This window comes from Poecilia latipinna, unplaced genomic scaffold (genome assembly GCF_001443285.1).
Source record: "Poecilia latipinna isolate Pla-1442-1.1 unplaced genomic scaffold, P_latipinna-1.0 Scaffold19, whole genome shotgun sequence".
In the NCBI taxonomy this organism is placed as follows: Eukaryota; Metazoa; Chordata; class Actinopteri; order Cyprinodontiformes; family Poeciliidae; genus Poecilia; species Poecilia latipinna.
In genome coordinates this window covers 312,963-336,287 of record NW_015112635.1, presented here as the reverse complement: position 1 = coordinate 336,287, position 23,325 = coordinate 312,963, and the positions used below count along the sequence as shown (strand labels likewise).

General features: G+C 35.1%; 1 protein-coding gene across 2 annotated transcripts in view; it reads left to right on the top strand.

Annotated features, from left to right (window-relative positions):
* cps1 (carbamoyl-phosphate synthase 1, mitochondrial) overlaps positions 1–22,870 on the top strand; it is a 77,667-nt gene extending 54,797 nt beyond the window's left edge. For both annotated transcript variants that reach the window (XM_015034905.1, XM_015034914.1), the window contains 12 exons: positions 2,497–2,564; positions 5,177–5,252; positions 6,656–6,733; positions 8,163–8,270; positions 10,354–10,443; positions 10,772–10,942; positions 16,788–16,862; positions 17,012–17,110; positions 18,655–18,714; positions 18,864–18,976; positions 21,523–21,652; positions 21,749–22,870. In XM_015034905.1, the coding sequence (XP_014890391.1) occupies positions 2,497–2,564; positions 5,177–5,252; positions 6,656–6,733; positions 8,163–8,270; positions 10,354–10,443; positions 10,772–10,942; positions 16,788–16,862; positions 17,012–17,110; positions 18,655–18,714; positions 18,864–18,976; positions 21,523–21,652; positions 21,749–21,862 (1,182 nt within the window). In that variant the 3' untranslated portion in view covers positions 21,863–22,870. The remainder of the gene's footprint in view (positions 1–2,496; positions 2,565–5,176; positions 5,253–6,655; positions 6,734–8,162; positions 8,271–10,353; positions 10,444–10,771; positions 10,943–16,787; positions 16,863–17,011; positions 17,111–18,654; positions 18,715–18,863; positions 18,977–21,522; positions 21,653–21,748) is intronic.
* Positions 22,871–23,325: the final 455 nt, after the last annotated feature.

The window sequence follows — 23,325 nt, the reverse complement described above, 5'->3', positions numbered from 1 at the left end:
CTTAACTGACTCAGAGAATGTTTGGAAACCACAGGGGGGGCCCAGGAGAAAAAGTATGGGAACCACTGGGTCAGAACATACAGAGTGAGGGAGGTTTAATTATTTTTGCTTGGACAATCTCTTTATGTTGTACAGAGGGATTGGTCTTCTCTTACTCTTTCCCCTTAAGCTGACCTAATGAGTTTTGAATTTTGTTTAGGTCTGGGAACTGAAATGGTTCTGCAAGACTGGTTCTGATTTTGTATCTGGTAGCCCATTTCTGTGTAATTTTAGTCATGTGTGTTGGGCCACTAACCTTTTAAGAGACCCAATGACAGCCTATTTTTCAATTTTATGGAAGAAATACCCTAATGATTTTTAAATATCTCTTGGTATTTCATATATTACCATTCACAATTTGAGATTATGGATGGTAAAGATTTCCTAGAATTCATTTAATTATTGGAGCAATATGTATTATATTTAATTAGTGCAAGACCTTTGCATCTATCATACAAATAAAACAAACAGAGACAAAAAAAAAAAAAAAACAAAATGATTGCATCCAATCATACCACAATGATTGGACACAACCAAAATGAGTACATGTAAAATCTTTATGGTTCCAGGGAAAGTATTCTTCTGTTGAGTATGCTATTGGAGAACAAGTAAAACATTTATGAGGTCTAACAATTCAATTTGTAATACTTTCATGTGGTTGTTAATGACCTCCTACATCATCACTGGTAGATTTACTTCAAATTTGCATAACGTAATCAGTTGAAACATACTTCTAAAATGGGGGGGGGAACTTTAGTTGACATGCAAACATCAAAATAAGTGCCAAGAAAAATGAGATTTAATGCAAACACAGTATTTATTATTCCTGTCAGTTTCTGAGCAGCTATTTAACATCATTGGCTCATCAAGCTGTAAAGCCTCCATAAATGGTGGTTCAAGCTGTTTAAAACCGCTGAGTGCCCTTTCTCATCCACTTCATTCTACCAATATCAGACAAAATGTCTGAAGTAGACTGTGATGCATCTAAGCTCACACTCTGTTTGTGATATTTGTTCAGTCTGTTCTGCTCTGACAAAAAGAGACCCTATGCATTTTTATATTAATTAAATTAACTTAAGTTATTTTCTATTTTTCTGTGAGATAATTAGATTTTTGGTAATTATGCAGAAGTGCTGGATAACTCCCAACACAAACAAACCTCAAAATAAGGCTGGTATGCACTTATTGGTGTCTACAGACATTTGAAATTTGAAGCGGAACAGATGAACTAAGTACAATAAATAGGTGACATGGTTAGAGTAATTGTTCTACTTAATTCTATCACTTCATGTAATCATTTAATACAATTTACATATTTAAATATGTTATTGCAAAATATGAAATATTAATACAGCTGCAGAAGGAGTAAATGTTTCAAGATTTACAGATAAATTCTCAAAACTAAATGCATTGTCATTGTAAGCTTCATTTTATTTCTTTTTTTTTTACGTTAAGAGACACTGCATTGCATAATATTAAAGTTACACTTGTCAGAGATTCATGGCTCATTCTCAATATTAGCTATTTTTAAATATGTGATCTCCTAACCTGTGACCCTTCAAGGATAAGAAGGTTTAGAAGATGAACAGATGGATAAGTTCCTGATACAGATTTTAGCTAATTTCTTTTTCACTGTAACTCAATTATCTTAAAAAAAAAAAAAAAAAAGATTTACTGTATCTGAAAAGCAGAGACCATCTAACAGACACACAAACAGTTCTTTGTGTGTAGGTGTGCAGCCTTTTAAAGGCATAATTTTACTAAATAAAACAACGCAAAAATGATTGTATTGTTGAAGTTTTTCAATTCTGTTACCAATTAGCATGATAAGCATGATTAACATAGTTACATTTTTAACTGTCTTGACAACACCAGTGCCATTATGGATTGTATGTCTCACTTGTATGCATTTTGGAGTTGACAGTGAAAAGATAATTTGTAAATCTTATCTTAACCCTGAGATTTACAAAAAGATACCTATTTTTCTAAACACAGCTTGTTGGATGATTGACTATAAGTTCAGACTCCCTTGGCTCTGGGTAGTTTAGTCCTTTTGCTACTTCAATAAAATATCCCCAGGGCAGAGATACATTAAAGGCCTGACAACTCTAGAAAATCCCAGAATGAAATGACCAAAACTGTAGGAAATGACCTTAAAGCAAAAAGATCAGCTCCCACTACAGTATAAATAGCTCTTTGTTGTAGCAACCTAAATCAACAGTCGACCTTTAGGTCCACCAGATGATACATATTAATTTAAATATCTTCTTCCTTCTTTTGTACTTCCTCTGGCTTTGTTCTTAACACTCAAATTTGCTGAAAATACCTAAAATTGAGTAACGACAAAGTATTTTACTCAACGAATTTCTCAGTTAATCTCAATCCAAGATATGCGCCTGTGTCTCTCTCTGGCAGCTTTATACCTTCTTGTATCTGCTATGTGTTTATGTTTTACAGGAAGATGCCTTTGCATTTGCCAACCGGGTGGGCTACCCTTGTTTACTTCGGCCCTCGTATGTTCTTAGGTGAGTTTCAACACCCAATAGTCTAAAACTACATCTGTAAGCAGCCTTTAGAGAGAAACTCACTTACTGACTAATTCCTGCTTAGTCATTTCTTTCACTTGGTAATTTATCATCTTTCTTTTAATTGTTTGAAAGGTAAAAACTATTTGAAGACGTAACACATTTCTAATGTATTTATCATTAAATACAAGCAGTGGACAGTTATGCATAGTTCCTTACATTTTATTAGTAATTATCTAACTGATTATTAAACCATTAAAGTCCTGTTTTATTTATGATGATTAATGACTTGAGCAGTCATACGAATATTCCTATAACTATGCAGTAAAATGTCTGCCCAGTAGATGTCAGGAAGACACCCTAAAACAGAACTTTGGGTATCACTGAGACCGCTGCGTAATTGAGGCTGTGCAGGTTTAGTAGTTGTAGTTGTTTTTGAGGTTCTGGAAGATGCAATGTTCTTTTAAAATGAATCTGTCTAAGTAACAAAAGGAAAATAAGTAAGCAACAGAGTGTTCAGCAATAGGTAACACTGAAAACTCTTCTAAATGTCAAAGCCATTGAAGTCAGTGAAGAGGTGTTTGCCAATAATTAAATTCGACATTAAAAGTAATAAGTCTCTGACTATGGCCGAAAACTGTTTAAATGAAAGCTCGTGCCTTTTATTTACTTGGGTACTAGAGTTCTATGAACTTTCTCCAATTTGACTTGAACAACTTGTCCTGCATTTATACAAAAACACATTATATCCTGTCATAATCATGTTTGCAATGAACACTCAGAACTCATTTTAGAGTGTTCTGAAACTGACTGCATCTTATTAGCATGTTGTGAAGCCATTTGATCTGTACAGGTGATATGTGCAAGTGGTGCTCGACTCAGAACAACGAGACCAGCTTTTAGACACATTTCACTTTTTTTTTAATCAATGAAACAATCTTCAAGGTTTGAGTGCATAGACATATTGACATATTTTAACTGACACCAAAATCATTGCTGACAAGATACTAATTGATTAGACATTAGATTTTTGTGAAAATAAAATGCATATTTTAGTAATTTGAACCAGGTAAGAAATGCAAAAAAGTATGAAAGACGATCATTACTGGGGTGACTGTACAGGACTCGTCCCGTAACAATGGGACGGCTCCAACTTCAGCTCCGCCTAACTCATTCACTGCGACTTTAGTCGAGAGAGTTCCTCTGCCTTGCCTCGCCTTTTGGTGGTGGTCAGAGGGCCTGGTGTTACCAAGTGTTTGTGGAAACATGTCTGTTTTGAGTGGTCGTTTTAGCAACCAATATTGGCAATTAGCACAACCAGTAATACCAACTCAACATAGCATTTTCATGGAATCAGAATAACCTTAGGACTTCAAAAAATAAAAAAAAAGTTCGTTTTTTTTTCTTTTTTTTTCTTTTTCCTTTTGTTTTGCACTCGGTAAGCAGACCAGCGTCATGGCTGTTATGAGGGGGAAAGGCCTCACTACACCCTTGTGGTGACAGCTGAAATACAAGGAACACGGTGCGGCTTCCTTCAAAGTTCTTAACAATTTCCTCTTTAGATCAACACACTTGCCAGTTTCTCTAAAATTTCTAAAACGCTGCCAGCATGTCAAATATAGTGAATTTCACGACAGAGGTTGAGCCCTGAAAGGATAAAACACAGCAATTTTGCTGTAATACGTTAAGCCATGTCCAGATATGACATATTGTTTTCAACTGTGCGCATCCCTGCTCTTCCTCTGACTTTAATTTTTGAATTTGACACTGACACTGAAAAACACAACTAAGTCCTCTTTTTTCCATAAAAAAAATGAGAGAGTTCTGTTGTTGCTGCAGCTTGGTAGTACTTACATATGGTGTGTTTGCAGTTAGCAAACCGTCAGGACTTATCAGGATAAACACAGTCTAATTATGGTCATGAACAATTCCCTTGGTGCATTGCTAGCATTATTTGTACACTTGTGCTATAACACTTAGCTTTTTACATGCAAGATGTTGAAATTTTTGTTTTACTTTGTTTGGTTATTCACTCTAAATCCAGAGAATACTGATGTTGAAACTATGAGTCATCCATGCCAAAGATTTGCCTTAATTTGAATGCATTCTAAATCTTCTATCTCCTTTATTCAAATTGGGGGTCAGTATTCTGTAGGGGGTTAGACATATGTCTGCCTTTGAGCCACAGACAGCTGAGGAATAAAGATCTGACTGAAGCCTGTGGCCTTACTTCATCCTGTTTCTCTCTAACTCTCCATTTCAAACAGGATGATAACCCAGCTAAAATCACAAACAACCACCACAACAAAACTAGCCTAAATCTGTTGTTTTTTTAATGATGAAGTTCTGAACTCATTTTCAAGAGCCTGAAGTGCTTTTCGACCTAAATAGCTGTTCTTCGCTGTTACTCTCTCCCACTCCTCATTTTGACTGTTTCCAGACCTTGTTCCCTATGGTAATAGTGATGCAATAGAGAGATAATGAGTGTTTTGAACAATCATTTGAAGCTTGTATGTTCTCCTGTTGGCTTGCTTCTCTTCATCTTCCGTGCCCTCATGTTTTCTCTCCTTCTACTCTTTCTCTCCCTCCTTCTACTGCTTGTATCTCACTAGTGGCTCTGCAATGAATGTTGTCTACGGGGAGGAAGAAATGAAACGCTTCTTGGAAGAGGCTACACAGGTTTCCCAGGTGAGATGACTGTTAAAGCTAAGTGTACATGTCTGCACAAGTGAGACAGACCTTCTGCCACAGGTCTCCTTCCTCATGTATTCCCTGTAATTTTCGTTCTTTGAATGACATTGAAGTAACATGTTATTGGGTATTTGATGTCACTCAAACCAATACACACATAGAAATACTTTGAGAGGATGTTTGTGTTGTGATTTCCCTCTGCTTTCAATTAAAACTCATGCTGCCAACTGTCAAAGCTGCTGGTTAGTGCTGTGTGCCACATCCACTTCACTAAACACCAAGGTTGCTTGAGGGTGACTGGCAGCTCCATTGGCCTCTTCCTGGGGCTGGAAGAAAATACATATGCTCTTTCACAGCTCCAGACGAACATTTTTTAACATTGTCCAATTCAAACAGGTTTAAAGTAAAACAAGGTTCTGTATATTTCACTTCACTGAATCACGTCTGTGACCTGTGATTCCATGACGACAAACAATTTCATACAAAACAATGCAATGTCTCTGACATCTTCTTAAATACCAGTGGAATATATTGATACATAGTTATTTAATTTACTGAATGTAGTGATTTATTTGTTGAAAATGGAAAGTAATTGGAAAGAACAACTTTTAGTGAGGTAACAACGCATTCAGTTTCCCAGAACACTTCAAGACAAGACATTTTTAGTACAGATTCTATTTTCTTCTTTTTCTGCTTTGGTTGTTTTCTTAAAAGAAATGTGAAAAAAAAAAAACTATTTGTGTCACATGTTCTAATGTCCACTATAATTTGTACACCACATTTGCGTCATCTATAGGAAGTTTTTCTGTTTGTTTCTGGAAACACAATTTTTTAAAAGTATTTTTTGTTGTTATTTTTTACTTTCTATTTCTTCTTAGCATATGAGTTATATGGGTTTTTTTTATAAGATAAATAGACAACAGTAAGAGTCAGTATAAGACCTTTCATATCAGTCTATACATTGGTTTCAACAAAACCATAACATTCCCGTCTTATTGTAAATTACAGTTTTATGGATCTATTCACACAGCTCTTTATAGGTGCCATAGGCTTGTCTGCAGAATCAAACTGGTTGACCACTATATTAATCTTAGAATGCCTTCACACTGGTTCTGTGTGCTGTTTTTGTTGTGTGAAACTTCAGTTTCCTCTTAACTTATGAGAACCAGTATTTTACGCTACAATAAATTATTATTCAAAGATTGTTTACGATGATCAAAAAAGGGGAGACTTTTACACCAGTGTTCATCTTCAATGTATATTTTTCTTTCATTTGTTTACAAATTGTCAGAGCTGACAAAAAATAATTGCAACATCTTATCCCAAGAGCTGATTACTTCACACCAAGTAGTTTTATATATGTACTTTTTTTTTTTGTCTTCCTTTTCTGTTTCCTCCAGGAACATCCAGTTGTCATCACAAAGTTCATACGTGGTGCCAGGGAGGTAGAAGTGGATGCTGTAGCTAACAATGGCAAGGTACCTATTATTATTATTATTATTATTATTATTATTATTATTATTATTATTATTATTATTATTATTATTATTATTATTATTATTAATAAAATATTATTTATTATTATTATTTTCGTCATCAATATTTTTATTACAGATATTTTTGTTATAGTTATTATTACTGTTATACATTTAAATACATCAACATTAATTTTACTTTGGCGAAAATCTCTTGCTATGAAGCATTTTTCACATGATGTAACATAGTGTTGCTCAGAGTTTCAGCTCAGAAAGTGACATTATTTGTCAGACTGGTATTTGTATTTCTTCCACGCTTGAGCAGGTTTTCTTTTAGAAAAATGTTGTTATTCATCTCTATACCTCAACATTATTCATTCTGTCATTATTCTTTGTTTGATGCAGACCGATATTGTATAATCTGCACTCGACAAATAAAGTGGCTGAATAACGTTGGCATAACTTTTAAATACTCCTAAAGCCATACTTGTGGCGTAAGGTGCAGTTACTGATTTCTCCTGAATATCCTGTCTCTCTTTTTTTTTTTTTTTTTTTTTTTTGCTATTGTTTAGCCTGCAAGAGTCATTTCAAGGGTGTCAGTTTGTACGTGGGCTATCCAGTTCTACGGTAGATTTTCTCCCTCTGTCTTCTCTGAATACAGCTCCTCCTTTATCTTCAGTATCACATTAACAAGCCGTCCACTCAGAGAATACCAAACACCCCTCATAACTTGTGTGTATGTGCACAGGAGAGTGAAAAAGTTGGAGATAATACGTATTAATTACAGGCTGTATCTGAAGAGTGCTAATGAATGCTGTGGTTAGCAGCAGTTCAAATGAGCTAATGACACAGCAGCTCGTTTACAGACACATTCTTGCTCAGAGTTGGTGGCTGATTCATATCTTTTCTCCTTTGGGTGGAACATGCAGAGTTATTCTTTTGACTCTAATTTTTTCATTGACATTGCTTCTTTAATAGGGTTAAAGATAAGTTAAATATGTGAATTTTGTTGTAAACGCCATGCAAAATACAATGTTCTCATTATGGGATAAAATACATTTGGAAAACTTAATAGATCTAGAATATTTTCTGTATAATAAATGTGAGCTAAGTACTGTGGACCTCCTCTTTGTTCTGGTGTTCAGCAGCAGGTGCACGATTTTTTACTAAAGATAAAGTTTAATGTTGAATTTGTTCTGCAAATGTTAACATCTAGTATGTGTTTTGTTCATTGCATAAGCATAAATACATTGACTTTCAAGAACTGTCAGATCTGACAGACAATTTTGGAATTACAATACCAAAGCTGTGAAAATATGATTATTGATGTGCAGGCCTCTATTTGACTTTATAGAGCCACCATTTTTGTAATATAGTGCATTAGTTCTTTTTTTGTTGTTATTTTTATTATTTTCAACATTTACCTTTTCAGGTCCTTGTCCATGCCATAACAGAGCATGTAGAAGATGCTGGTGTCCACTCAGGAGATGCGACCTTAATGCTCCCGACCCAAACCATCAGCCAGGGAGCTCTAGAGAAAGTTAGTACATCATCATGCAACCATTTGCTACAACATGCACTCTCTTATTGCAAGGGTTTTCAAACTGTGGGAGAGCTAACCTTTCCCTTAGAGAGCAAAAACATAACCCCCTTATGTTTTTTGCAAACATAAGGGGGTCGTTATACTTGATGTTCTATTCAAACATGTTTATCTGATCCTGTGGGGCTTACCTGTTTTAGCTATGCATGGCACTACACAATGTTATGCTTTAGTTGCTTTGTCATTTAAAGTGCTAAAAGTATGAACTACTTTTCTGTGACCACAGCTCATTTACCCTGTGAAAAAACTCCTGGGGCTTGTTCATCAAACTGGGGAGTTTGTCTCAATACAATGTCGCCTTACCTACTACAGCTTTAGGTACAAAATATCAGTTTTGTGTCTTGCACAGCTTTGGTGAAATTGGCTTATTGTCCGCAGTTAGTTTTTCTGGTTATTTTTTCTTGCCTGCTGTCACACTCCCCCTGAAGAACTCCAACACTCCCTGCAGGAGGCACTCCTCACACTTTCAAAAGCCCTGTCTTAGTGTATTGCATAGTTTCTCCACTGTTAACAAAGGCTTGTTTAATTCCCAGTAATGCTAGACTGACATTTCCCTGGTCTTCAGGACCTCCATGATCACACATTTGGAAAACTTTATTGTCAAGACAAGCTTAACACTGTTGCACCTTTGAACACAAAATATGCTTTTAAATATCTTGAAACGAATTTCCCCAGCTGGTGTAAATGGTTTTCCTTTTACAGAATCTCCAAAGTTCTTGAAATACTCCAGGTAAATTCTGAAGACAAAACTAACCCCGTATTTAAAGGTGTAGCTAATATTGTGGTTGGTAAATTTATAGAAAATGTAAACAAACTCAAATTACCTAATTCTTGTATTTTTTAAACAGAGTAGTTGTATGTTGTATAATAATTCCACCCTGGGAAATAAATGAGTCCAATAAAATTAAAAAAGGCATGATATGAATCTGTTTGCTACATGAATACAAAAACTTGTTAGAGCTCCTGGTGTAAACAAGCAGAAACTGACTCATTATGAAATGTAAAAAAAAAAAAAAATAATTAATTTAATCAGTGCTAATAATCAGCCACACAGCGTCTCAAAATCTAGATTGAGACGCTGCATGCTCATTCTAGATTTTTTTTTTCTGAAAAAAAAGCCAAAGTAGAGCAATATGAAGAATATGAAATGCAAACTAAGAGTGTGAAAAATCTTTGCAATCGTTACTCTCCAAAACACAATTGTTTATTCTGCAGTTTCAGTTTTAAAACCATCCACTAGCATCTTGATGGAGTCTATGAGCTCTGACCACACCAGCTAATGGTGAGTTAAACACTGCAAGGCAGTGATCCTCTGAGGACCAATGACCATTTCCCCCCCATTACTTTTTTTTTAAGTCTTGTGGTTTGAGGCATAAAAGCAACTTTTCAATTTAATCCCTTTATAAGCTGGCAGTCACTCTGGGTCATTTCTGCCACCTGCCTTCTTGTGCATCTCATAACATTGGAGCTATTGCTGACATTGCCATTTCTGTTTTTTATGTTTGGAGCATTTTGCCAGTAGTATTACAAATTATGCAATATAATTCTATTCATGGTGTTTCTGCAGAACTCTAATTAGACAGATCAGGTCACCAAATTACAGTCAGATTCTACTCGGGGTGTGAAATAAAAAAATAAAAATAAAAAATAAAAACTAAATAAGAAACATTAGTGCATTCTTCTTTCGCATTGAGACCTTAAAGGTAATGTAACAGCCTGAATGAGAGCAGAAGAACATATTGTTCCTAATGAAAGAAAAGTAAGGACCATATGAAATGACAAAATAGAGGATTGGTTTGCTAACTTTGTATTTTAAACCATAATAATAATTAACTGCACCCTCCTTAGGCTTTCAGGGAATCAAAAGTCTTTGCTTCTTATCGTGTGCTTTAGCTCAAAGTTTTGTTTTTGTTTTTTTTACTCAAAATATCCTTAATTACACTTCATATGTGATGAAACTCTGGAAGGTAACCTCATATATATTTTTTTCTGAATATATGTTCTCCTTTTTTGCTGCTTTCAGGTCAAAATTGCCACCCGGAAAATTGCACAAGCGTTTGAAATTTCAGGGCCCTTTAACACCCAATTTCTGGTTAAAGGCAATGATGTCATGGTAGGTGATATGTCCGCTGGCATGATCAAATGACAGATTGACATTTTCAGATCATGCTGCAGCAAATGCAATTCAGTTACAAATTGAAATCACTTCATGTTCAGAATGATTTGTCAAGCTGGAGAGATTTAATGATCATTAATGCCTTCATCTTTGATGTTTCGGCTCCAGTGCACATACTGTACATATCCTATGTGTATGCGTTTCTATAAGCGTAGTATGGTTCTGAATTAATTTAGTGTAGCTCTCCAAATTTAACATCCTGAAGTATGCAGTAGACTGGAATAACTTCAAGCTTTAACTTTTTTTTTTTTCTGTATCACCCCAGGTGATAGAGTGCAATCTGCGGGCATCACGATCATTTCCTTTTGTATCAAAAACAATCGGTGTGGACTTTATCAATGTGGCAACAAAAGTGATGGTGGGAGAGCCTTTAAACGAGTCCCGCCTGCCTTCACTGGAGAAACCAATCATTCCGGTAGACTATGTGGGAATCAAGGTAAGGAGTGAATCCTGCAAAGATTTCTTAAAGTATTCTGTATTTTGTCACTTCATAAAATGTCACCTTATTAAGATTTGATAATAAATAATAATACATCAGACATGTGTTTATACATAAACTTTGCATTTACTGTACACAAATGCAAAGCTTCATAAAAACATCTTGGTGTAATAGAGCAAATTCAGGTTCATTATGGAGTTTAAAAGCAGCATTTAATTAGTCCTTTTAATCAGCCACTCAATCATGAAAACCAATTCAGAATGCTTATAAATTTTTCCCTGAAGGAAATTCAAATTGCACAATATGATGTATTTTAAATTCAAAGTCAAAGAGTCTGGAAAACCTTTGCAGGTACGTACTTGTATGTCCCACGAAAACACAACAGTTTTTTTTTCTGCAATCTCAGCTCAGGAGCTGTTCCATCGATTGTCTTCCACCTATGTGGGGTCCGGCAATGGGAACACTGTTCCTACTGGCATTGCTCATCATAAGGAGTCTTTGCCTCATTATTCATGTAGGACTCATTTGCCTTGGGTGACTCTGCCAGGGCATGAGACCCCTGACCATTGGGACACTCAAACTCCTCTATCACTGTAGGGTAATAGAGGAAGGGCTAACTCTTAAAAGAAGTAAATACAGGGTGATCTTCAAAGAAAATGATTTAGATCATATTGATAAAAATGTAACTATAATAAAAATAATAATCCTGCTGGTATCTATATTAAAAACTATGAAAACAACTTGTGATCACAAATAAGTTATATATATTTGGAAACTGTCATAGCATTAGAGTATTTGTCAGAGTGAAAATTGCATTTCCCCTTGTACCTCCTGATTGTACTGATAATTTATAGTTCGGAATGGACACATTGACAAGTACACACTGCAGGAACATGCCAGTTTTGTAATCATAGTTTATTCGTTGTCCTATTTGAGTCCCAGGCAGGCAGTGGAGCACTCTTGGTACCCATCCAGCTTAAACAATAGCCTTAAAAAGGTTCTGTGGTAGGTCAGAATGCTCTGCTTCCGCCCCTCTTTTTTTTTTCAAAATTGCCTGCACTACATTTCACTTTGGTTAGTATGAGCTACAGCTGTCATCAAATCATCAAGTGTTCCTCTGCAGAGTCAGTTGACTTATTTTCAGCCACATTGCCTTTGTAGCGAGCCATGGTGGTTTTTATAGTGAGCCCTAAGTAGTAATCATCTTCAAGTGCCCCTTCACGTTTCCCATTTGACTCTGCTTTTGGTGTAAGAGTCTGTTATTTAAAGGGCAAGAGCCATGTGGACCATTGCACTTCTTTGACTTATGAAAGTCTTGTTCTTTTTGGGGAAAAAATTTCGCCACACTCTAGAATAGGAGCTTTATCTGCTTTAAGTGTTTCTGGCCTTGATTAGGACCAAAGCTTCCATATTATGAAGATGAGTGAGACCTTAAAAATGCTGATCATATAGGTGGGTAAGTTATGTGTTAGGGCTTGGAAAGGGGACAGTTGCCCTTGTAGTCAAATACAGAAATGCATTTTTGGTTACATAAAATAAAATATCTTTGGTTAGAATGGTGACCTGTGCATGGTGTACCCCATTTATTGCACAATCACGGCTCAGCAGTAACAGCAGGAAACTCTAGTGGAGCTGCAGCGATCAGGTGGGAGAATCTGTCGACAAGACAATTGAGTTATCTACGCCACAAATCCATCCTTTATGAAAAAAAATGGTGAGAAGGCAGCTTAGAGAGTCATGTTTGCTGCAAACCTCCTGAGGGACACTACAAACATGTGGAAGAAAAACATTTGGTCAGAGAAAAATTTAATCTTTTTTTTTTTTTTTAACTCACATGGAAAATGTTATGCATACCCTAAAATCAACACTTCATGATATCCACAACACATCACCCCTTCAGTGAATTAGAATGGTGGCAGCATCATGCTTTGGGGATGTTTTCTTCAGCAAGGGCAAAAGGACTGGTCAGACTTAATAGGAAGATCAACAAAGATGAATGCTAAAGCCAAATACAGGAATAAAATCCATTAGAAAAGGTAAAAGATTTGAGATTGAGATCCAGGGTCACCTTTCAGCAGGAAAATCATCACTCAAAAAGTCAGTGCTTTAATAGAATGGGTCACATTCAAGCCTATTCAGGAGTTACAATGGTCCAGTCAAAGTTCAGATCTAAGTTAAATTGAGAATCTGTGGCAAAACTTGAAACAAATGTAAGGCTATGTCCTGGGAAGTTGCAAAAGGGGACAGTTTTAATATACTGACAATGTTTACAAATGAGCAACTGGGGCTCCAACCAGATTTTATGGAAGGACGGAGCCTTTCCTATTGTAATCTCCAAGTATTTGTGATCACACCATATTATAAATCTTTGTGGCCCTTGTCACAAATGTGATTACCAGTTTAAGGTAACAGCTGCTTTTATAAAAATGTATTTGAGCTTGCTTTAAAAGTCTCTATAACTGTTCCGCATATCTTCTGTCTGTTCAAAATACTTGATGGTGGAAGATGAGTTTTAACATGTATGATGTGTTAATGGGTTCTGTGTGTTCCACTAAAACAGCTCCCACTTGATCATATAACAAAAGACTACTGCCACGTTTTGCTAATTACTTCTACATCCCTCTCCATAGCTTTGATGATGGGAGAAGTATGTACATTTTTCTTTCTAAATGGAGAGCCTTGCGTTGCTTTGGTATGGGAGAGATTACTTCTCCCCAGCTGCTCTAAAGCAATTTTTTCATCAAAAATAATTTCTCGGTCTAATTACAACAGAGCTGCTGTAACAATGGTTGTAGTTTGGAACCAATCATGCAGGTACAATCCCGCACCCCCACACCCTCAGTCCAAAAGTTTTCAATTTCCATTCTGCACATTGGTGAGGAATATTAATAGAAGTACTAAGTTCTCCAGGTGCCTGACTAAAAAGCCTTCTAGAGTTTACACAAAGTCAGTGATACATACTTCATACTCGCAACCAAAGAGCACTTTGCTAGAAACCCCGTCACAGTGTATTACAGCTGTTAAACAAAATAATTCAAATTTTTCTTTTGTTAATCACATTATGAGTACCATAACATCAGGAAGGCACTGTAAACACTCTGTGTCTCTATTCTAAATAGCCAGAAGTGTGCTTGATCAATATTTAATTTCCCACACCCTTCATCCTCACTGTGTCATCTCAAGGCACACGTTATTGCCATCCCGAGCGATCATTCTCGTTTGTCTGCCTTATTCCCTAATAACCTCTGTGTTGCTCCCCATTTTCTCTCACTCTGACATTGTCTTTTATGAAGCTTCATTCTTTTCATTTTCACTAACAAGTCCCTGTTGTGTGACTTCAATCTATTCATACATTTGACAGGTGAAATGATTTGATCTTCTAAACAGAAACTTAAAAGAAAACTGTCCAAAAAGTAAACCTGGACTCCATTACTTTACAAATCTGTCTGTGTGCTATTGCTTTGTCTCCAAGTATCGATTAGTTATTTTGAATATTTTTTAAATAAATTTACATTCAGTAAAAAGTATGCAATATTTGCTTTTTCAATGGACCAATGAACTGGTTTTACATTCGGCAGCCTTAGCAAATAAAACCTGAACTTAGCCACGCTGTAAAATGACAGTTTTACAATCTTTCGTTTGGTAGACGACATTTGGGTATTTTTATGGTTGTATATTATTATAATTATGTGGAAAAAAAAAACATAGGATTAAAATATCCTGCCTTTGTATTTTCCGTATTTATCAGCACAAATGGAAGCATAGGACATTTTCATTTAGTGTGAGTATTGAGAGATTTGAACTGCTACCACTCCCACCTCCAACATGCATTGAACAATAATGCTCTGTTCATTAGCACATCTGGTGTCCCATGATAACATTGTGCATTCTTTGAAGCCTCTCGGTAATGCTCAGGAGAGAGCAGTCAGCATGGAATTGGGGAATTAGGAAGTCCTGCTTATATGTGCTGGTGTGGCTTGATGTTTTGGTTTAGAACTCTTCGTTATTGTGACAGAAAATCATGTAATTTCCTAAGTGCATATTTGTTACTGAAGCACAAACAATTTAAGAAGTAAGAAAGCTTTCACCCAAGCCGGCATGACAGATGCAAGTGCTTTAACTGCTTTAACTGGTCCTCGGACATTTGTTTGTGTGTCTTTTTGTGCATTTGCACTTTCACATTTTTTACTGAAGGTTATTATTATTATTTATTTATTTTTTTTTGTCAATGGCTGAGAAGAACCTCCTGAAAATTTGGTTCCTAGGTTATTGTGATGGTTAGCTAGTTAGGATGGTTATATATGTCCTTTTGTCAACCTTTTTCACTTTCATTTGCTGTTAAGCTTTAAAAGAAAGTTCACTCTCATTGTTATTCCCTCTGTACATGTTCATCCCCCTGTTTCATTTTCTTTCTTCGTTACATGCCCACCTGTCTCTGACTCTTTAAACAAAGGCATGATAAGCTGTTCTGGTTCCCTGTGTGCATTCCCTTTGCTTTTCTTCTCCTCTTCTTACATTAGCATGCTAACATTACATTTACTGATTAGATAGCCTGCTTCAAGGATGAATCTCCCCCAGTGTATGCGTGCGTGAGTGTGTGTGTATGTAAATGGACACTTAAATCACACAACGCCACACCACCTTTTGCTCTCTTCAAGGTAATAAGGGTTCTGCAATTTTTAAATGGAGCAATAAGAATGGCTTCCCAAATGACATTCGACTTTTCCTACTTTTTTTTTTTGCATAATACAATAGCGAGAGTTTACTGTCGCTTCTTTCTACACTTTTCTGTTCTTTGTGCTCTTCTTCTGATCTTATCTTCTATTGCCACAATTTTATCTTCTTCCCTTCCTTGACTTTGTGCCTCTTTCTCCTCCCTTGTTCCCTTTCCTTTTCAATCTTTCTTCAATTATTCCTATTCTTCTGTTGTCTTTCTCGCTCATTCTCTTCACTTGCTTTGTTTTAATCATTCTACAGACGTTTTTTTTTATGTTCTACTCATTTCTTTTTAAATACTTTGAAAGTGTAGATCTCCATTTACCCCTGCTCTACCAAACTTTTAAATTCAAATGTAGATGGACTTTTGAACTGCTTTTAACTCTTTTCTTTTGGAAGACAACATCCTGAAAAACAAAGTGATATGATCTGTCATTTCACTTCAAAAATGTTAAAATATTATTTCAAACTGGAACTGCAAGCAGTTATGAAATGGATTTAGTCCCTCTTTAGAAAGTATGTGTATTCCCTTGCACCTTCTGGTGTGCCTTCTCTTTAGCTTTCAGAGCAACCCTGGTTATCTTTATATCTTCAAACAGATGTTATTTGAGAAAAAATAATAAAAAAATTTCCTCTTGATCCTTGCAACAATTATATGTAGTTATTGCAAGATTATATTGGAAGGTATGTTGGGAATTTCAACTCATTCCTTGTATAAGCCAGCCCGTGTGTTTTATGTGTTTTAACCTATAGATGACAGAATAAATAATTGGCCCCTTAAATGTTCCTTTTGACAGTGAGTCCTGACACTCACTTTAATCTACAACGCATAAGATGCTCCTCCAAATGAGACAGCCACACATTGTGAATGAATAGATGATTTTAAAGAGCTATAGGAACTTAACAGAAATTGCTTTTTTGATTTCGGAATTGTATGTTCTTAGAATGAAAATCTTAGAAAATTGCTTTTGTACTGCCCTACTTTAAGTATTCCTGCTGAAAAAACTTTTTTTAAGTCCACAAGCTGCTAAAAAGAACATATTTCAAAAGCAGCAATCAAGCATAACAGTGGCTTACATGCTGGGACTTCCTATTTCTTCAAATTGAATGCATCTGCTTTTTCCAGGCACCAATGTTCTCTTGGCCGCGACTGAGGGATGCAGACCCCGTTCTTCGTTGTGAGATGGCTTCCACTGGAGAAGTAAGCAAGCTGTAGTTATCCAACCTGATTCTATTGTTTTTTTTTTGTTTTTTTTTTTTGTAAAAACCCATTTGTTCCTTATTATGACAAATTTTAAAAATCAGTTATTCTAACAGTTCTGAAATGGTTCCATTTCTGTCTTCATCTAGGTAGCTTGTTTTGGACCAAACATTTATTCAGCCTTCCTGAAGGCCATCCTCTCCACAGGCTTTAAGCTGCCACAGAAGGGCATCCTGATTGGAATTCAGGTAACAGTACAGCCTCCTACAGGTCGACGCTCCTTCTGTTCTGTTCACCTCAAACAGCACGCCACATTCAACAAGGTGATTTTTATGCACCTTGACATACAAATCAAGGTGCATAAACTTTGCGGAAGTGGTCTAAAACTTTTAGGCCATCAGTGCTAGCTCTGCATTCTTGTTTTATTTGTTTATGTATAAAATAATTACTTGTGTAACTTAACTTTGACTGGGTTGAAATTCTAATCTTACCATGACACATGATCTAAAGGTTTTGAAACATCTAAGATGGTAAATGACATGATCATTTCAAAAACAATTTTCAAGCTACAATATTTTAGGCTGATAAACCAGACACTGCAGAAGCCCTGCTGTGACTTTTAATAAATTGTAAAAGATTTTAAGGAAATGGATTAGGCCTGCTTAGTGGATCAGATTGTAGCATTGTTGCCCCGCAGAAAGAAGATCCTGGATTTGAATCAAAGTCTGTGGTCAGAAAACAGAGAAGCTTATAGGCGTCCTCATTTAAAACATCACAGAATTATTGTGTGAATTTTTAATTGCTTTGAATAACTTTGAAAGCAAGAAGTATTATTTCAAATAAACATGGGAAAGTGTTTGATGCTGGTTAAATCAAGCAACACAGGAACTTCAGAAGCCTCTTTGTAATTATGCTAAAAATAAAAGATGTTGAAGATAAGTCAAGTCTATTTTTGTTCTGAAAAACCCAAAAAAAAAAAAATAATAAATAAATAAATAAAAAAAAAATAAAAATACTGGCCACTATTGGAATGCTGCAACAGGTTGTGGTGAAAACGTTCACCATCCGAAGCCTATATTAAAAAAATCAAACACAGAGGATTTATTACATAGTCAGAGCTGCACTTTTGACTTATTGACTGTCGATTCTTGCTCAGTGCAACCATACACAACCTTTGAACAGATATATTTGTCTGTTAGTTTTTTAAAGGCATGCATAGACATAATTCATTCACTTATCTTCTTTTTTTAATTTCATCTTTATTTATACAGGTAAGTCTCATTAAGAGAGAAGGTCTCATTTTTAGTAGCACCATTATGTCATCTTTCAAAGGACAATATTAATAATGTAATCCAGATCTACACTTACTGGATTACTTTAACCATGATTACATGAGTATCAATTCACAAACATTAGTTCTATAAAGTGCCCCAGATATCAGCATGAATAGGAACTGATGTTCAATATTTAATCACCAATATTGTTGGTAAAACAAAATTATTCTTTGCAATGCTTTTAAATCATGTTTTGATTGTTTTTTTGTTTTTTTTTAAACAAATAATACAATTAGTGATGCAAAATATACAAGGTACTTCAGTGTGAAGAATGAAAAAGTATGGAGGTATTAAGAATTAAGGATGAAAAACTTGTGATTATTAGAAGGTCAGTGTTATTCCCTACATTTCTTAAAGGCAATACAGATAAACAGAGGAGCAGTGCATTAAACTATCTTATTTTTTTCTTGTTGAAAATTTTCATTTTTAAAAAAAAAAAATCTGGTCTTTCCTTGCAGCAATCTTTCCGACCGAATTTCCTTGCCACGGCACATCAGCTGAAAGAAGAAGGCTTCAAGGTGAGAGCTGACAGTTTGTGTAAAAAACTGCTGACAAGACATTTGCTGAAAGTCAGACATTACAGTTTGAACACTAGTTGATTAGGAGATTAGTAAAATAAACAAAGACAAGTTTTTAAATGTTAATTTTGCTGATTTTTCTCATCCAGCTCTATGCTACTGAAGCCACTTCAGCCTGGTTGTGTGCCAATGATGTACCTGCCATTCCAGTTGCCTGGCCATCTGAAAAAGAAGGAAACACAACATTGCCCAGTATAAAAAGGTTGGAATATTTTTACTTTATATATAATGGTATCATTACAGCAATACATATGTGTGTCTCCCATCTCTAAAATTCATTTTTTAAAGTCAAACCTTTAACTTGGATAATATACACATTCAGTGGGCAAAAATCTAAGTAAGAAATATTAGTTTTTCACTAAATTAAAGGTGGTGAAATTATTGGTTGTCCTGATGGCAATACTTGCCGTATCCTGCATTGCCAGCTGAGCTACACTTTGTCCCCTACAACATTTCTCTAGTTTTAAGAAAACGGGGGTAAGACTGTCATTGCCCTTTGAAGGGCAGCAGAATTGTATATAAACTCTCCTGGTATTTCAAATAGTTTATGATGCTCTGCACTGTTACAACCTTCCAAGGACTATTGGAAGACAAACCAGTCCACAGTATTATAATGTTAAATTTGGAATCCTCTACCATATTAACATGAGGTAATTTGCAGACATTTTCTCTTTTTTTTAAAAACCCTGTCAAGTAAAGTCACAGTACAGTTGGTTAATTTCCACATACTGAAATGTCCATCAGTAGGTCAAAGATCTTTTTTTTCTTTTTTTTTTTTGTATTTGGCATCATTTACAAACAACCACCTACTATGTAGATGCTGTTAAATGGTTGTAAAGAGTCTTGGTGATGCAGAAGTGCCTTTTTCTTTAGTTTTTTTTAACACTGGGTTTTGTTGCATTTTTTTAATATATTTCTTTCACCGTCCTGCTCCCTGTGTGCAGTGGGGTGTGTGGTAGCAACATAAACTCAAGACCTTGTCTAACCTACTGGCCTGTGGCTAAAAGAAATAGATTTCTGTGTCACATATTTATCCTTCAGGGAAATACAAAGTCATAGATTGTGCTTCCGATGATTTTGTTAAAAACAAGTATATTATAGCACATTTTTACATTTCTTTTTGCTATTTACTAATTTTACAGAAAATAAATATTCATGTTTTTTGAAAAATTTCAATCTGCAATAGTGGTACTGCTGGGGAAAAAAACAAAACAAAACTTTATTTTTATCATTCTTACATACTATGTTTAGGGCCCCTGCATTACATAAGCTACAACTCATGGCATACAAAACTGTTGTGATTAGCAAACTACATGTCATCGTGATCTAGAGATATAATATTTAATTACTTTAAACAAAGCAATAGGTTTACTCATTTCAAATCTACATAACTAGGTACATGTTGATTGTAACTAAATTGATATTTCAGTTTTGCAGTTGCAGGCTATATTACAGCTACAAATATACCTCAGATTATCCTTCATAAAAACAGAAAAATGCCTCTATTAGTTCCGGGGTTTGTGTTGTTCTGTTTCTCTTTGTTCCAGAGAAGAAGGTTTTCTTAGTAATAAGTCCAATTAGATCAAGTATGAGGGTCACTTTGACTTACCACAGTCTATTTTCTTTTCTTCAGTGCTTACTGGTCAGTCTTGAGTTTGTAGGGTTTCTGTACAGAACAGGTCATGTGCAGTCTGCTTGTTTTTTGGTAATTTGCTGGCATTTTTGGTCAGTCATACAGTATAAATGTTTTTTTAATTTTTTTTTTTTATTAAAACTTGTATGTAAAAGCTGTCTCCTGTAGCTGACACAAAACAACAAGTAACCTTTTGCATTAAGAGTTTATGTTCAGGAAATGATGAATTGATATGATTTCATTCAAAACTCAACTATAGTTCAGTTTGTTCATTTATCATAAAATGATTTAAGTTGTATGTAATGTGATACAATGCAATTCATTAAGATACTGTAATAAATGTATGATTTGCATATGAATGGGAATACTTAGCAAGTTGTTTTTACAGACTTTCTTTAATTAAAAAGCCTTGTTTTATAATTCCAAAACTTAAAATTAAAAATAAATTAGGTTGAATAGGTTTTCAAAACTGCTCATGAATGCAAAATGTAAACTCTAAATGCAAAAGAAGTTGCATTGCTAAGATGACAGAAATAATGTTGGTGAGAATTGTATAAAGTATGACCAATATTGTCCCGTAATAATGTCTCTTTGTGCTAAAAAGTTTTACATAAAATTTCTCACTGGTTATCAAATTATTTAACTGTTTTGTCAGTAATAATGTATGATCCATACGATCAGGGTAAAAAATCTGAGACCATTAGTCCCCAGAAAGTACTTTTAGTTTTTTTAGTGTTTTATTTTTGGTTTTACTTTTGACTCGCTCGCTGTGCTTCTCCCAAACATTAGGAGTTGCCACTGACAAAACAGCACTTTTCCAATTCAGTAATGACAAGAGAAGAGTTCTTAGGTGAATTATTCACAGTCTTTTAGTTTGACATTAGAACAGATCAGATCTTACCCATGGAAACATTTAGAAACTGACATTTCATCGAAACGCAGCGTCCCATCATGCAAATGATACCAATGTATTCAGATCACTCATGTGCATGTCCATGAAGTACAAATTAGTTAAAAAAAAACATCTCTCATCTGCGAATACTATTCACTGCACTGTTTTAAGTGCTTAAAATGTTTCTTCTTTTGTTACTGAGAGTTTTTGTATCCATTTGTAGATTGATCAGTCAGGGTCATATTGACCTGGTTGTGAACTTGCCCAATAACAACACGCGACATCTGAAGGATAACTTCCTGATCCGCAGAATGGCTGTTGATCATGGTGTTCCCCTCATTACAAATTATCAGGTCAGTTAAAGTGATGTCACCAGAGAAGGGAAATTATTTCATTTATCTTATTTTGTGTCATGGTTTTGAAGAAAATGCTCATTTTCTGTTCCACAGGTGGTCAAGTTGTTTGCTGAAGCTATTCGTTATGCAGGCGATCTTGACACAACAAGCCTCTTCCATTACCGACAGAAGGAAAGCCAACCGAAAGGAGCCAGTCAGCGAGGATAGAGCCTCCTTCCTTTGTGTGCATCTTTGATTTAGCTATAAAAAAGGCTTAGGTGAGATCGTTCCCAATATAATGAGGCTACAGAAACTCAAAGTGCATACATTAGAATAAAATAACACCAGGATCAGGTAAGTTCTTTAAAACATAATAATATACAGTACTAATAATGGTCAGTTGGATCCTATGAATACTTCACAGAATGCCTGAATGAAATTTTTTTACAAACATTTTCAAACAGAACAGGCTTTTACCAAGAAAGCCCATTATAACATTTACATTATGCATTTGTTACTCTGACAAAAATTGAAAGTGGGGAAAATGTTTCCCTGATAATTCTCAAAAGCCTGATCATCAATTTTTCAAAGAAGTCAAATGTTATGGTTGATTAAAGTTATGATCCACTGTTCATAATGTTCCACAACATGGCAACCAAAAGTTTTGGTAGATTTTCAATGGCTAATTAATTAATTTGGTATGGATTCTTATTCATTAGAGAAAATGGACAAATCTGTAGTCCTGGAGAATATTACCGGTACTTAAAAAATCCTAATAATAACCACTCAAGTCTTAATCATTGACATTTTCCTGAACTACTGAATTAAGCACGTTTCTTTTTAAGACTTACTTTTGCTCCCAATTGACATCTTGTTTATGCTTTTGTGTGTTTGTGTGTGTGAGATGATACAATCACTGTAGATAAGCTAGCTGTGTGTGCATGTTTATTATTATTATTATTTTATCCTAATTCAATCAATTATAGGAAGATAATTTACATTTTAAGAATTTCAAGTGGGGAATTGTAGCCCTGTGATCTGGTAAAATATTTAGATGGGGTTTGTGTATAGAATTTATTTTATTATTATTTTATTTATAAAACAACCTTTTATGTAAATAAAACTCAATACATTTAAATTGCCACACATAAGCAATGATACCCAAGTTACTAATTAATTTGTTTCTTTTCTTCACCGTTTGTGTGTTTGACCACAAAATAATTTCTCACATTCTCAAATTTCCATCTTTAAAACTGAGACTGTTTTGGAGAAAATGAATATGGATTAAAATTTGACTTTCCCTGTTTTGTGTCTGTTTTAAATAGTTATTTTATTCCTCCTTATCATAACTGTCAAAATTATCATGAAAAACTGGTTGCTCCTGGAAATGAGACCTTCTGTCAGATCTGCTTGTATAAATAAAGATGACATATGAACAGATAGCCATGGACAAACATTTTTGATTTTACATATTACCTTTACATTTACAGATGTAGGGATGCTGTTGTGACTAAAATTCTGTTTTTTTTTTCCACTGGAAATAACTGGAAACGTGTTTTATAAAAGGATCCCATTATTTGTCACTTTTTATCATTTCTTTAAGCTGCGATGGAAACGTCTGAAGGCCATCCGTCATTGTGAAGGATTTCAATTTCCACACCTGACCATCTGGTCTAGATGCGCAGACCTTT